Genomic DNA, 14,804 nt, shown 5'->3' on the forward strand with positions numbered 1-14,804 from the left:
TATGTAAGGAATGCGCATGAGACATACCTGCTTCGTAACTGCAGCACTACGTAAAGTATTCTTACTAGGATTGGAAGACACAAGCTAAAATAAACCCAATAAAATTTATAAAATCACAAATCCTGTGGCCCAGCTGTGATGGCCTCACTTGGAAAGGAGAGCAATTGCTCACGGAACAATTTCCATGGAAGTCAGTGGGACTACTTGTGTGCATTATTTCTTGTGGGCAGAGATTCCTTGGCTTGTGGTAAAGTGCATTCAGGAAATAAACAGATGAATGTTGGGAGAACAACTATGAGCGGCATTAATTGTCTCTCTCTCTTTTTAGGAATCCATGGATCATCTTTCATCCTTGACATAAAAGATTTCCTACTTAAAACAAGTCTCAAAGAAAGAGCCAGGTCTCTGGTGGGCCCTTTCTGCTGCTCGGTTAATGTGGAAGCCAAGTGGTGTAAACACAGTGGTGATCCTGGCCCGGAGCAGTCTATTCCAAAAATATACATCGATCTGAGAGGAGGACTGCTGCAGGTCTGTATAGGCTGCTTATGGTTCTGCTATTGAACTGGACCAGCTTTGGGTGATGGAGATTTTATAAATAAATTTCATGAAATATTCATAAATAAATCGCAGGTTCATTGGGTTGGTGGGGTTTAAATAAGTATCTGTTCTTCCATGTAAAACTGTTGATTGAAAAATTGTGTACAATGTTTTGGGTTTGTTTTCTCTTAATACTGCTTAAGTCATGTATTGTAGCTGTATGTGTGTGTTCCCTTTAAACTACTGGGTCAAATTACTAACACTTAATATCTAGGACCCTGTTCTGTTATGTGTGTTTGTCTATGAGCTGTGCATCTGTAATGCTTTGGGGTAGCTTTCAGAAATACATATCCTTTCTTTTTAAACTTACACCAATTTCTCAGGGGAGTAATTATAATCTGTTGTTTGTAGCAATTGATACTCAGCTTTCCATGCTATCCTCTCCTTTTTGGAAGTGCCCACAACTTGAAATCAGTCCAAGAAGCGTGGGAGTTCTGGAAATGAAAAATAGGTTCTGTGAGGCTTAAACAAGTGGGCCTTAAGATATGTCTTATTTTAATTATTTTTATTGTAGTGTCTATACACACCAAATGTTTAAAAATAAATATATAAATCAAGCATATAAAAGACAAAAAGGAAATTTTGGCATTTCGTCGTGTCGTTAGGTCTTTTCCCAGAATTGGCATTAAAAGTTCCTAAAACCACAGCCCTGGGAATAGGGATAATTGAATAATACACATTTTTAAGAACTATACCTTTAAAGTCAGTTTGTTTCTCTGCTTCTTTTTTATTTGTTATTTACAGGTACTTGGCTGACTAGATCTACTTGTTGTTAATAATAAAGGGTGTTTTATCCCAAAATTTTGGGGATTTGACAAGGACCAGAAAAATATCTATAAATCTGAGATAGCCATTTATTATTAGAGCATACACTGGGGTAATTAGCTTTGAAGAAAACTTTTAAGTATTTGGTCTGGCAGAATAAATTTGAGAATGCTGACAAAAACATTAACAATTCTGTTTCAAAGTAATTTATTTATGGCTAATGATATTACCAGCTCTAAATGTGACCTCATCTTCTACCACTGTTAATTTGTATTGCAGCCAAGCCTAGAAAAGTTATGTGAAATGGGTGCCTCATCTCTGAATGTTGTGGTAGGAGTTCCATGCTCTGGAGTTCCAGCAGCCTAAAAATAAAATTAACAGAAGTGGGAGAGCAAAAGCATTCCTCCCTCCTCTGTCAACTGGGGACTAAGGCCCCTGAGATCAGCTTAAGTGACACAGGGCTCCTTTGAGGTGGTGCTCAACCAAGGGTGGGACTCTGGGCTTGTACATACTCAAAAAATGCCGTTGATGCACTAAATTCATGCCCTAGTAGCCCAGGAGTGTTTAGCTCAGGACTGGCTGTTTAGCTCTGTTTCAAGAGTCTTTGTTCCATGGGCTTACATGTATATGCAGGGGAAGGAAACGCTTCCTTCGTGACAGATGTACTACACTCCTTTTAGACATCTTCTGAATTGTTTTTCATATTTGGATATTTGCACTGCTCTTTATGTGCACACCTGACCTGTTTACTTTACTCCTACCCATACCATGGACTTCTAAGTTACTGTCTGATTATTTTTATTTGATCCCACACTGGTTCTAATTCTGATTTCTTTATTAATTGCTAGTTGCTTCCTTGTCTTCCCTGTTGCTTCTGGGCCCACTCCTGCATGTGACGACTAAGGGACTAGTCTCTGTTAATGTGATTCTCTGAAACAGGAGTTTGATTTCAGAAGAGCAGTGCTGCTTCTTAAAGCTGGGAGAGAGGGATGTCTACTTGCCTTATTATTTTGCTGTAAAGTGTATTAACCTTCTGGACTTTAAATGCCACTTTTTATTAAGTATTATTCTAAATTTCTGGTTTAAACTTCAGAACTTTACACTTTTAAACCTCATTGTGAAAACTTGCAGCACATCCCATTCATATGTTATATATACTCAGTATTTGTAATTTAGATGATCTTTCGTATGTCGTTCTAGTCATCTTCTTGCCATTTTGCTTAGTTTTTAATGCATTCCAGAATTCCACTTTTGGACAAATAAGCTCTTTGAACAGCTTAAAGTTTGCATCTCTAAGGCTTTTGTGTCATATCTGAAACTGCAAAACTTGTGACCAGTCCTAGCATTATGTACTGCACTCAGCTGTAAGTTCTTGCATATGACTTCTAAGATCTGTGCTCTTCCAGACAGCAGCAGTATCAGTTGTAAGTGGTAATAATTAATACTTTCCTTTGATTGATGAAAAGAACAAATTTGCCAGATGGTTTTGTAGAGATTTTTTGTTGTTCCTGGTCTTTATCTTCATACCAAGGATACTTGCAAGCAATTAAGGTATAGGTAGAGCAGTCTGAAAGCCACATAAAGTTTCTATTATTTTGGGGAGGTTTTTTTTCTGTCAAAAATTACTAAATATTTGTATGTTATTGTTTTACCTTTTTATTTTCGATTCTTCTCATTTTTTATAATTTTTTTTTTTTTTCCCAGGTTTTCTGGGGTCAGGAGCATTTGAACTGTTTAGTTCTTCTCCAGGAGCTTCTGTGGCAGTACCTCACTAAAAAGGGCAGTGTGGAAAAACTGATGCCTAAACGTACACACCCCACTTGTTTTTCTACAGAAAAGAATCAGGCCTCAAAAACTGAGCATACCTCAGATGATCTGAGAACTGGCCTGTTCCAGTATATACAAGATGCAGGTAAGAAGAAAATTATTGCTCTCGTGTTTTTTTTCTTTCTTTTTTTATTATAAAGTAAATACAGTAGTAATCTATTAAAGATTATTTGCCTCTTACAACAAATAACTTTATGGCTTTTGGAAAAGCAGTTGAAAAGACATTGCTAGAATTAAAAAGAAAAATACTTTTTTGATTTCTTCCCATTAAGCTGTAATCTTTTAAAAGTCAGGGAAATTGCTTTTTTATTTTCTGTCCTTTTGATCCTGAGAGGTTTATTTTTAACTACTTTGGTCTCATAAACCAGCATGCTTCTATCTAGAAATTGTATAACAGATTATAGCTTTCTTTCGTTTTACAGAAGCACAAAAAATGCCTGGTGCCTACGAAGTTGTGTTTTACAGTGAAACCGAGGATAGTCCAGGGATGATGTTGTGGAGATATCCAGAACCCAGAGTGCTCACTCTTGTAAGAATTAACCCTGTTCCTTTTAATACTACTGAAGACCCAGATATTAGCACTGCTGACCTTGGAGATGTTCTTCAGGTGGGTAATGGGAGTTTTCTACTTTTATTAACGAAAGAAAACATTACTGCTGTGAAGTGAAAGTTTTCAAACTTCAGTTTGTTAAAAATGAGCACAAAACAAATCTGGGGAGAGCTCTGTAAAATCACTAGGAGGTAAGTTCCACAGCGTTAGCACAGCTTTGGTTTTAAAACTACTTGTGCAAATATTTTAATCACTTACCTGTAATGTTCTTCCATGTCATAATAAGCTATAGCCAAATTTATTCACTTCTGGTTTGCAAGGATATAGAGTTTTTATTCTGGTTTCCCGTGGTTTCATCCATCAGTCTTTAGAGACTTCATTTGATTTGAAAGTGAAAAATCTGAGGAATGACCTGGTCTGAAATTGACAGGACTCAGTGAAATCATTGAACTTAAATCTCCAGTCCAGCCCTCCTCTTGTGTCTCTGCGGTGGCAGGTGGCTGTCCTTCTTCTAGTAAGATCTGTGGGGTAGAAAAAAACAATCTGTTTTCTCTCATTTTGCTTTGAGAGGGTTGAAGTGGGCTTCAGTTTGACTGTGTGAGATCATGGAACTGGCCTTCAGAGAAGGGCTGAGTGCTGCAGCTGTGTGACTCTATGCCCCCCAAATAGAGCATAACTCACAATTACACTTATCTTTAACTCTGAGAATTTTTGCTTTCCAAAATACGCAGTCAGGTAGCTACATTCTCTCCTGTCTAATGTAATTCATCTTTATAAATTCACTTACTTCTTGCATAGCTATTTTGATTTTAGCTCAATTTTAATTTTGTTAATCTCAGATTCCTTTTTGTATTACAAATTTGGTCTATCACTTTATTTTTATTTCAATCTGCCTGTTAGTCAGAATAGTGTTGTGAGTCAAGGGAAATAAATATCTCCCAGTTCTTCCTATTTGTTCAGAAATCTTGAATTATATTTCATTATTGCTATAACATTAAAAATAGCTTCTAAAATTGAATTATGCACCAATATGCTTCGAGTTATGGATAAGTAGGATAATCTTCCTCAGATAAATGGTATAATGTTATTACCATGCACATACAGTTAGTGAGATCACGTAAGTGTCCTGCCAATTTCTTTGCCCTCTAGACAGTCAAATGTCAGCTCCTTTTAGTTATATGAAAATTAAAATTAAATGGAAAAAAATCAGCACCACTTGGCATGAGGTTTGAATCAGAGATCAAAATTGTGTTACGGTATGCTGTCTTGATGATGACCCTATTAGGTTGCTATGAAAGCCAGCAATTTACCTTCTTTCAGTATGGTATTTTCAGAGCACAGCACACCAAATTTTTGGTGTAATTACATCATGCTTCCATTATAGATTACAGACATCATGCACCTAATGTACGTGCTTGTATAATAGTATGACCTTGTATAGGAGGAACGTTGATTCTTAAAGTGGGCATACACAGCTGGATTTCTAGTAGCACACCCGTCCTGCTGCTTTGTACTTCCATGCTACGGTCTAGAGAAGAGAAGGCGGTTGTAGTCATCTTTCATTTCTCCTGTGATTGCCTTGGACAGTAAGATAGAAACTGGGAAGCACTCAGCTATCAGTGTTCAGGTTCTGTCAGCTTCTACTGGTCTTCATGTAATTGTTCAGATTTGAATTTAATCTTATACATTGACCACAGAGAGCTGTTTTTATTAGCCTTGTTTTAGGTTTGTGGTCAAGCTGTTTACTGTGGCACACTTTCTTCTTAAGGTCTGTCAATTTTATGACTGATTAATTCTTAGTTTTATATTAATACCTTGGACTTTTAGTTACAAGGAAGAGATGAGGGATGTCAGCCAAATTAGAGGGCATCTATTAAAAAACTGTAATTTTGGGCACACAGAGTGCAGAAATGCCTGCAAGACGATCCATATGTTGGTACTGGGCCATTAAGTATGGCAGTAACTGTTGCCTGGCTCTAGGTGGTGATTTATCGTATTTTCCAGAAATGGCCATGCACCTACACAGAGCAGCTCTGCGCAGTGTATATAAACAGCCATTTTAAACGTGGAGAGTATGCATTCTTCTAATAGTCTGACATAGACGGATGGAATAAGTAATGTAGAGTTGATTTTCAAATTCTTTGGCTAAACTGCATTTACTGAATACTCATCACAGTCTTTAGATTCTGTTTGATTCAGGAGGTCTTTTGTCAGCTCCACTTTTTTCCTCATATGAATATTTCTCTGTTTCTTAATATACTGCATAGTTAGCGCATATGGAAAATTCACAAAATATAAAGAGAAAAAAGACAAAACAACACTTTTATTCACTTTGTGACATGAAACATTGGATGAACATCTGCAAGCCGAAGCCTTCAACTGTTTTGAAAAAAGGTTCTGAATTTAAATACAATGATAACGAAGTACGTTAAAAATACATTTTAAAACTTTCCCTGGATTGTGTGTATGTTCAAATGCTAAGAGGACCCATAATGTCACCAGCTGTGTTACTAGTTTCCCTCAGTCTTTTACTTTGCATAAACACTGGCAAAGGTGCACTTCTGTAGTTTGTCTTGAATTAAAAGTCTTCCAGTTATATGTTCTTTCTTTTTAAGTTGCTGTGACATTTTGTCAAGCTTTCTATCTTTGTTAAACTTTAGACATATAATTTTATTCATGGGTAGGTTTTAGAAGTTCCTTTGCTTTGATAGCTATTTAAATTCATGAAAATTGCAAAAGCATCACCATAAAGAGAATTTCTCTAGATATTGAAGTTGCGTGTCATCTGGTGTAGCCAAAGGATAAGTGAACAGCTTCAGATTATGAGTTGATGTAAGATATATTTCTGTTAACCTTACCTTGCTGCTATCTCTAGATTGTCCCAAGAGCTTATTCTTGTCCTTTTACTTGTGTTGTTGCAAAGGTAAGTGTTTCACTGATTGAGTTTGTAATACTATTTTACAATCCCAGCATTGTTGCTTGTATTTGTGAAGGGAAAAAAAGCAACTGATGTTTCTGCCATGGCACAGCATGTTGCGTTTTCTTTAGTGATTTGAAATAGAAGTTTGATCTATTTGTTTAAAGGAAGTGAGAGAGAATCCTAAATGCACTTGCAAGAAACTGCATCAGGATTGTGTTTGTTTTGGGAGATCGAGTATCTGAACTTGTTGTTCTCCCTGTTTACCAGACATTGCAACCCCATTATATTTAATTTTTCTTCCCTCATTGTCCCATTTGCAAATGCTACAAATGTTCTTTGGCTCTCCATGATTTATCATTCTTGAAAACACCTTTAGACTTCCCTGGTACCTCCTCCTACATCACTGCCAAGATCTGTTTTGAATATAACTTCTCAAAGTTTATGTGGTAATATTCGCAAGTTCTTAGTAATGAAGGACATACACAGGCATTATTTTCAGAACACAAAATCAATTCAGTAAAGCAAAAACCAATTTGCCACTGTGCTTGTGGGTGCAACCTTGTATAGCTAACTGCGAAAAAAAGTTAATACTGAGTTCTCTGTCAAGAAAGAGGCGTGGTATTGATGTAGACTATTCCTCAGTCTTTGAAACTGAACATCTTTCTAGTTCCTTGATCAAAGCTATCAACTCTTGTCTGTTCTATTAGTTTTCTTTTTTATTTCTGCTACTGATTGCCTGTGTTCCAAGTTGTGAGATATTTTTGGTTGGTGTTTAGAAAGCTCTAAATACAGCTAAATAGCTTAGTAAAGATCAGTGTGAGCTGAAGGACTATGCACTCAAAAGCAGTAGTTTCATGTTCTTACCAGAAGTAAAAGTAAATAGGCTGCATTTTGTCCAAGTTATGTGATTAATACTGCTCTAAGCCACCACTGGTGTACCCCTTGCATAAAGGGCATCTACAGAAAAGAAAGACCTTCAAACAGGAACTCAAATCTTGGTAAAGGCATACCCTTTTGATCTTGACTGCTGCTAAGATTATTTTTAAAATACATCAAGAAGAAAAAGTGTGTTCCATTGATAACTCTACTTAAGACAGCACGCCTTTCATAAGAGTTAAGTTAATCCCAGTGCTGACTCCATCTAATGTCAATGTAAACCAGCGTAATCCATTACCGCCCAAATCAGCAAGGGCAAAGGGTGGAACGGTGTTGATGTGAAAACCATATTCACACCATAGGAGCAGAGGAAGGCCCAAACCTGGAAAAAAATACAAACAATTAATTCAAAAGATAATAAGCAAGATGAAATATCAATGCCATTAATTTAAAATAGTGAAGATTTATATTGGTACATCTAAAGGGATGCTCTCTGAGACTTTCTCAGTTACAACAGGTGAAAATTTTACATGATTCAAGATTACTGGTAAGAGAAAGTCTTGGGTTGAAGATATGTGGACAAGCAAGTTTAAAAGCCTATTTTAGTATTTACTTACGGAAATTATGCACACGAAACCAGGGAGACGAGGCCTACTGTTCTTGCTTCAAAAGTTAGTGTTACATTTAGGACACTCTCTTATGCATATCGTTTCTATAGCAAAACTTGTGCAAAAGGCCTGTTATTTGCTCTATGATGTCCTTGTTCCCTAGCAGTTAAAAGTTGGAGTGTGTTGGTGGTGATGATTCTCGTTCTAGTGAGTCTGTGCATAAAATGTCTTCCTCTGAGGACTTTGAAGCCTGGTAATAGCCTTCAAGCAAAATATGTTTTTTACAGTATATGGTGACTTTAAAATCGTACAGATACAATATGGAGTTGGCTATATTTAGTTGTTTAAGCTCAAAGAAAATGCTGTTGGGTATCTTTGCCATGGGGCTTAAAACTGTACTTGCATTATGCGCTTAGTTTCTTCCCGTGTCTTCCTGCAGTCTGAGAATCTCAGATTTACATTTGCCTTCATCTCTGATTAGCCTATGTTGGTTTACTTTTCTCATTTCATCTGAGCCACATATTTATATCATTTATCTTTACCAAGAATGAGGTTGACAAGTTTGGGTTGGTAGAGGAGAGACCTCAGCAAAATAGGAAAGCAATTTCTATACCGTCAGGGAATTCTGTGCAGACAGATGAACAGGACATGCAAATGATTTTCTGTGCAGCCGAAGGCCTATTTTCGGCTCGTGAACTTTTTACAGAGATGCTTAGTGTTTGCCATCCATTGTAGAGGTATCTTTCCAATAAAGGATATTGCTGGCACTGCTCCATATCTCAAAAAAAAAAGCTATGTGTTGTCACATGAGCATTTACACAAGTGGTTATGGATTTTAAAGGTGGGGAAAAGCAGATTTATCTAATCAAAGTGATCACATAATGTGTAATGCTCCAAATTCTGAGCTCTCCAATTTGTTTAAGCTGCATCACCAACAGAGATTTAAAATTCTTTCTTCTGGATTGTCATCCAGTGAAAGATGCAAGCTCTTAAAGCTTATGAGACAAAAGGAAGATAATCTATGACATTTGTTCATTTCTCCATATGAAGTTAAAATAAACTATCTACTGAACTATAACCCTGACAAGTTTTTGTATTTGAGGATGTTTCCCTTGTGTACCTGCTAGAATTCCTAATGCACACAAGCGTAGTCAGCATTATAACAGCTAATGAAAAGATGAATATGTGCTGAGGTCTTTTCTTCTTTATATAGTGTCCTAATAAACAGAGCACTTCTGGTTTAGAAAAGTGGTGACTAAATTAACCAAATCTCAAGGTCTGCTGGAGAAAATCAGGGCAGTGAGTGTAGTTCTGAGGTTGCAAGGGCTTAACTGAGATTTAATCAGGAAAGACTAGGTAAATAAAACCACTCTGGTAAAATTCACTCAGAGCATTTGCTGAGATGGTGAAATCCCTTGTAAGAGAACATAAAATATTTCCAACTTCAAAAGATGTGGATTCAAAGAATTGTCTGTTGCATTGCCTTACATGCTTAGGTTATTTAAATAAAGCATTGACAAGCTCTGTAGTCTGGATTCTCATTTTTTCAACACTGTCAGCCAATAAACAGTCATTTTCTAACACCTTGTGGTTGTTTAAACAGTGGCTTAAGGAAGCATGAGCTTAAGAATGACTGACATTAAACCTACTGTAAGTCATTATTCCAGGAAGAATGTGACATGACAGTCAACAGGAAAAGAATTATGATCAATGTCAAAGACATTCATTTTTCCTTTTAACAGAGAATACCTCATTTTTGGCTGGCTCTGTTTCCTTTTTACTTTTCATTCCCTGTTGGGGCTACAGTGTTCAGCTGGGCATTTGAGAGTCTGGGAAAAGAGGTTTTTGGGAAACCACAGATTTTATTCATGTTTGATTTATTTCTTACATTCCCAAAGCAACAACTATTTTGGAAATCCAGATGATTTGTGTGTGACAGGTTACTGATTTAAGTTCATAGTATTATTAGATAATAAGCTGTAAAGTTCAACCATGCTTATCAATAAACCTTTCAGTTTGCAAATTTTTAGCTCTCTGCCATGAAGTTCAGTAAATGTCTTCAAATAATCAGATTTTTTAGATGGATGGTGAAATAATTTGTCTAGCTGTGATAGATTACTCAAAAGGCAAATTTGGTGTTTTGACTAGGATTCTGCTTTTTAAAACTTCAGTTTCTTGTTAATTCTACTTTTTGATGTTACTCAAAATGACTGTACTAGTCCTACTCCTACTAATCATAGACTGCATACGGAGTTTCTATGAGTGCTCTATTGTGTGAAGAGTTGCAATAAGCTTGAAACAGTACAGTGTAATTAGCGAGCATATCTGATGATAAAATGGAACTGTAACAAATGCCTGTAATTATAAGGTAGGAAACTGCTTTCCTGTCAGTAGAAACAGTGTTTACATCCATCCAAAATGGATGCAGGTCATCATGTAAACAACTGGTCTGTATAAGACGGCTTGTAGCCTGATGCTAGCAAGTTTTGTGATGCTGTGCAGAGTTCTGCACGTTTCCCAGAGTTAAGACTCTGACTATTAATGATAAGCATTGTCTTCATTTTCTTGCAAGGAAGGAAGTAGGGGCTAAAAAAGTTGCAGTATTACACAATGAGTCTTAAGCAGATGGTGAAACAGAGCCCGTTCTCTTTAGAAATTCCAGCTTTAAACATTATTTGTGAACTTCCTTGCCTGAGAGTAGGATTATCTCAGACTTTACTATTTTGTTACTGTATTTTGTGTGTATAATCTTAATTATTTTGCTGTGTGATCTTAGTGTTCACTGCATCAAGATGAGACAGTATCATTTGTCCTGCAGTTTCTGTGCAGTCTGCAGGGAGTTAAGCGTAACTTGTTGGGAATGTTAATGGAAGTTGTGCATAATTTGCCTGTGCATCACACTGAAATTTACCCTTTGGGGTTACTGAGCCAGTGAAAATTCTACCGGGTGCCAGAGGACTGACGAAACCATCAGATTATCTTAATGACAGATTTACACTCTCCTCGTGTTCTGTAGTTTTTCAGATTTTGTAACTCTGATTTATGAAACTTTGCAAACCCAAGTCCTTCCTGCTGTACGCTGATCTTGTGACATTTCTTGTAGGAATCAGGCTTTACTGTGCTGAGAATATGTGGTCAAAATAGCCTCTATCTGAAAATTGTGCATAGTGCATACATTGATAATAAATACTGAAGCTTAGAAAATTAAAGCCTTTAGAAAACTTGTCAGATTGTTCCTGTATCAGAGAAAAAGGAGATTGCAAGGAGTAGGTAAGTCCCTAATATAAGAAAGATCTCTTCTCTGTATACTTTTGTTTCTCAATACTTGCAACAATAAGTTGACACTAATAAATTGAATTAAATACCGTTGCTTTTGCTATTAGAAAAGCAAATGATCTTCACATAAACTCAGTTCATCTTGAGAGATGAATGACAGCAAAAAATATGGGCTTGACATTTAGTAGTGTATCATTTTCCTGTTTAAAATGTCCTGCAGAAGTCTCAATTGTAGCATAGCGCTATTCTGTGCTTTCTTAACAAAAGCTTTTAGTGTGTTTAGAGTAATTTTTCCATAATGAAAAAAGCCAGTATCTGTGACAGATTACATTACTATACACACCTGCGTTTGCTCTGAACCTGCTAGCCTGATAAATTGATAAGTTGGTCACATGTTGTTTTAAAAAGGCAAAGAACATAATTCCTAATAAAAGAATGCTACATATTTCTTCTAAAAGGTTAAAAAGAATTTCTCAGGGCTCTTAAATTACCATATTCTGATACCAAGGGAAAATAAAACCTGGGCTTAGAGTCTTGTTTGTACTTAGAGGGCTTTCCGGACAGGAAGGCAATCTTGATGCAATTCAGTAAGCCACAATACCAGTGGGGCATTACAGGTGAAAAAATTGCAGCTGTACCCCTCACCACAATGTATTACAACTGTACAGTGGAATATTTCCTGTACAGAAACAGGGCTTGGTTAACTTTGTTTCCCAAGAGTAGATCACATTAAAATGTTATAAAATCATGATTTCCTGCATTTGAATACTTGTGGTTTCTCAACTGGTTCCAATATTACAAAGGGTTTTTTATAGCTTCTATTAGTTGAAGATGTATAGAAGTTTTTTTCCAAAGTAAGCTAAAAGGCAGTTATGTATTTTTAAAGAACAGTTTCTCTCAGAAGGCAGGAGTTTTCTTTTACATCTATTACACACATTTATTATAAGTATTTAATATGTATTTTATAAATTGCAGTATAGATGTAAATTTAAATAAAATTAAATAAATAATGCTAATAGGACCATACATAATTTTGTTAAATAGAGTTGAAAGAGCTAAGGTACATGTTGTTACTCATGAGCAAAATAGTAGTTATTTTCATTATTCAGCTAAAGACCTCAATATGAAGAGGGAAAAAAATAAATTAAGCAGATATTGCATATTCGATCTTAAAGTGAGTATTTATAATTTTAATGTTCTAGCTTTCAGACAAAATTTCTTAATCAAATTCAAAGAGAAGTCAAACAAATTCAGTGAAGAAATTATATTGGATAATTTTGAAAAACTTTTAGATTGGCGGTGTCTGATTATTCCTGAGTGGTGAAAATTGAGAGTGAACCATGGAATAACTTTAACTGCCCAAAATATACGAGTATGTAACAAGTCAAAATGGTGTCAAAGTACAGAAAAACATAATAAAAACACAAAGGGGATTGAGCTGGGGGGACAGCAAATTCTTTGTACAGCAAGAATGTTTTTAATGCTACTACTACCGCTAATCTTAATACTACTAATACTCGGCTGAATTTTTACCTCACTGTAAACCACTACATCTTTTTTTGGTATTTTATTTGGATCTTCATGAAAAGGGAAAACTGGTGGTCTGTAGCTGTGCCAGGAGAGGCTGTTTTGCACACTGACATGATACAATCTTAGCCCTGAGGAAGGCTAAAAAAATGTTATCCAACGGGCAGTTCGGTTTGTAGCACGATTTCACAATGTCAGTCACATAAGATAAACAGGAACATGGATGTTGAGCGTGTACAGTTGTTCAAACTGTTGTTCCACTGGTCAGATTGGACTGTGTGTGTTGTGTGAACAGGCATATTAAAGAGGTTTTATTCCATTGAATATTGATTTTCTTTTTCATTTCTCTGTAATACATTTTTCTACAGGAAAATATATTTATTTTGCTATTTTATATAAATAATACTTCCAAATCAAATTTAAAAGTAAAGTTCTTGGTAGTTGTTGCCAGATTTTTTTCCCTAATAAAAATCTGGATAAAGCTTTTTATTTCCTACTACTACTGTTCACCTAAGGGGAGAATTGTATTTTTAAGGCAGTTGGCCCTAAAACAGTAAAATATCCTAATAACAGAATAGCTTTATGACAGAGCAATCAGTTTACTCATGCTCAGGAAGCTGGAGTTAAAATCTCAGCATGGGTTGGTGTCCTACACAAAGTGCTAGTTTGTACTGTATTCTGCCTTTCATTCACTTAGGTGGCCCTGCTTGGAGGAGATAAAACACACACACGCTTCCTGCCTTCTGTGTGCATTTTCTTGTACAGTAGTTGTTTCTGGAACAAGAATAACTTCATTTCCAAGAGGAAGCGCCCACGATCTGAGGGACTGAGATTCAAGAAATGAACGTTTATTCTGTGAAAGCTTATTTTATAGGAAAAAACATGAATCAAAGGGAAGCATCACTGAAAACAACATTAAGCATATTCTGCAACCCAGCTGTTAATATCTTTCTTTCTCAGTTGGACAAAATGTACTTTGCAGCCTAAAAGATCTACACATGTGTAGTTAAAAGTCCATATTCATATTGATTTAAAAATTATATGTTCCGGTGTTTAAGTAATAAAGCAATAATACTTTTATATAGCCATAATTCAGCAACCTCAAAGCAGTAGGCGCATGGCTGTAGCTTTTTTCTAGAGGTGAAAAAGATGTCTGTGGAAAAGATGGGATTAGCTGAGAAACTAAGATATTTTAATTATTTCTATCACAAATGGCAGTGATATCTCTATCTGAGATTTGTTAGCATTATGACAATATGTATAGGGAATAATAGGTATTTATCATTTATGGTAACATAACATCTTGTGGAAGTGCACTAGTATTGGCCCTCAGCTCAGCTGGAGAGCTTAGGTATAGAAACATACCTGTGATAAGTGGCGTGTACCCAAAGCTTTTAAAATCCAAATTAGCAAAGTATTCTAAAGCTGGGAGGATAACATCAGGACATGGGAAAATCTGGAAGCATGTTGTGATTATGAAAGCCTTTAAAAAGTACATATGGATCAACAGGCATTTGTCTCCCATTGTGTTTTATTATTACACATAACTTTATGAAGGGACAAGGAGTATCCATGTAGTCAATAGAGTGTACAACACATGGATAAAAATATTGATAATGTAACATAGCATTAACAGATTCTGCAGCATTTCTTGACCCCTGGTTTCCAAAAAGGACGTAATTGATTCTGGTACAGGTAATATGTAAACATTATATGAAGAATAAGAAAAAGCATGATCTATCACATCGCAGTGCATTAATGGTCATACTTCAGTTGGTTATTAACAATGACTTGCTAATAGGTTGACAAACATGGGAAATTTCTTGAGGGATACAGGTTTTTAAGAGCGTTTTTGAGT

The 14,804-nt window shown here is 36.0% G+C and overlaps 1 protein-coding gene across 1 annotated transcript in view; it reads left to right on the top strand.

The window, feature by feature from the left end:
* The window catches only part of VPS13B (vacuolar protein sorting 13 homolog B), a 439,495-nt gene that overhangs the window by 356,903 nt on the left and 67,788 nt on the right, over positions 1-14,804 (top strand). Inside the window, exons 37-39 of the mRNA XM_065668694.1 lie at positions 329-528; positions 3,067-3,274; positions 3,612-3,796. Of these exons, the coding sequence (XP_065524766.1) occupies positions 329-528; positions 3,067-3,274; positions 3,612-3,796 (593 nt within the window). The remainder of the gene's footprint in view (positions 1-328; positions 529-3,066; positions 3,275-3,611; positions 3,797-14,804) is intronic.

This window comes from Lathamus discolor, chromosome 2 (assembly GCF_037157495.1).
Source record: "Lathamus discolor isolate bLatDis1 chromosome 2, bLatDis1.hap1, whole genome shotgun sequence".
In the NCBI taxonomy this organism is placed as follows: Eukaryota; Metazoa; Chordata; class Aves; order Psittaciformes; family Psittacidae; genus Lathamus; species Lathamus discolor.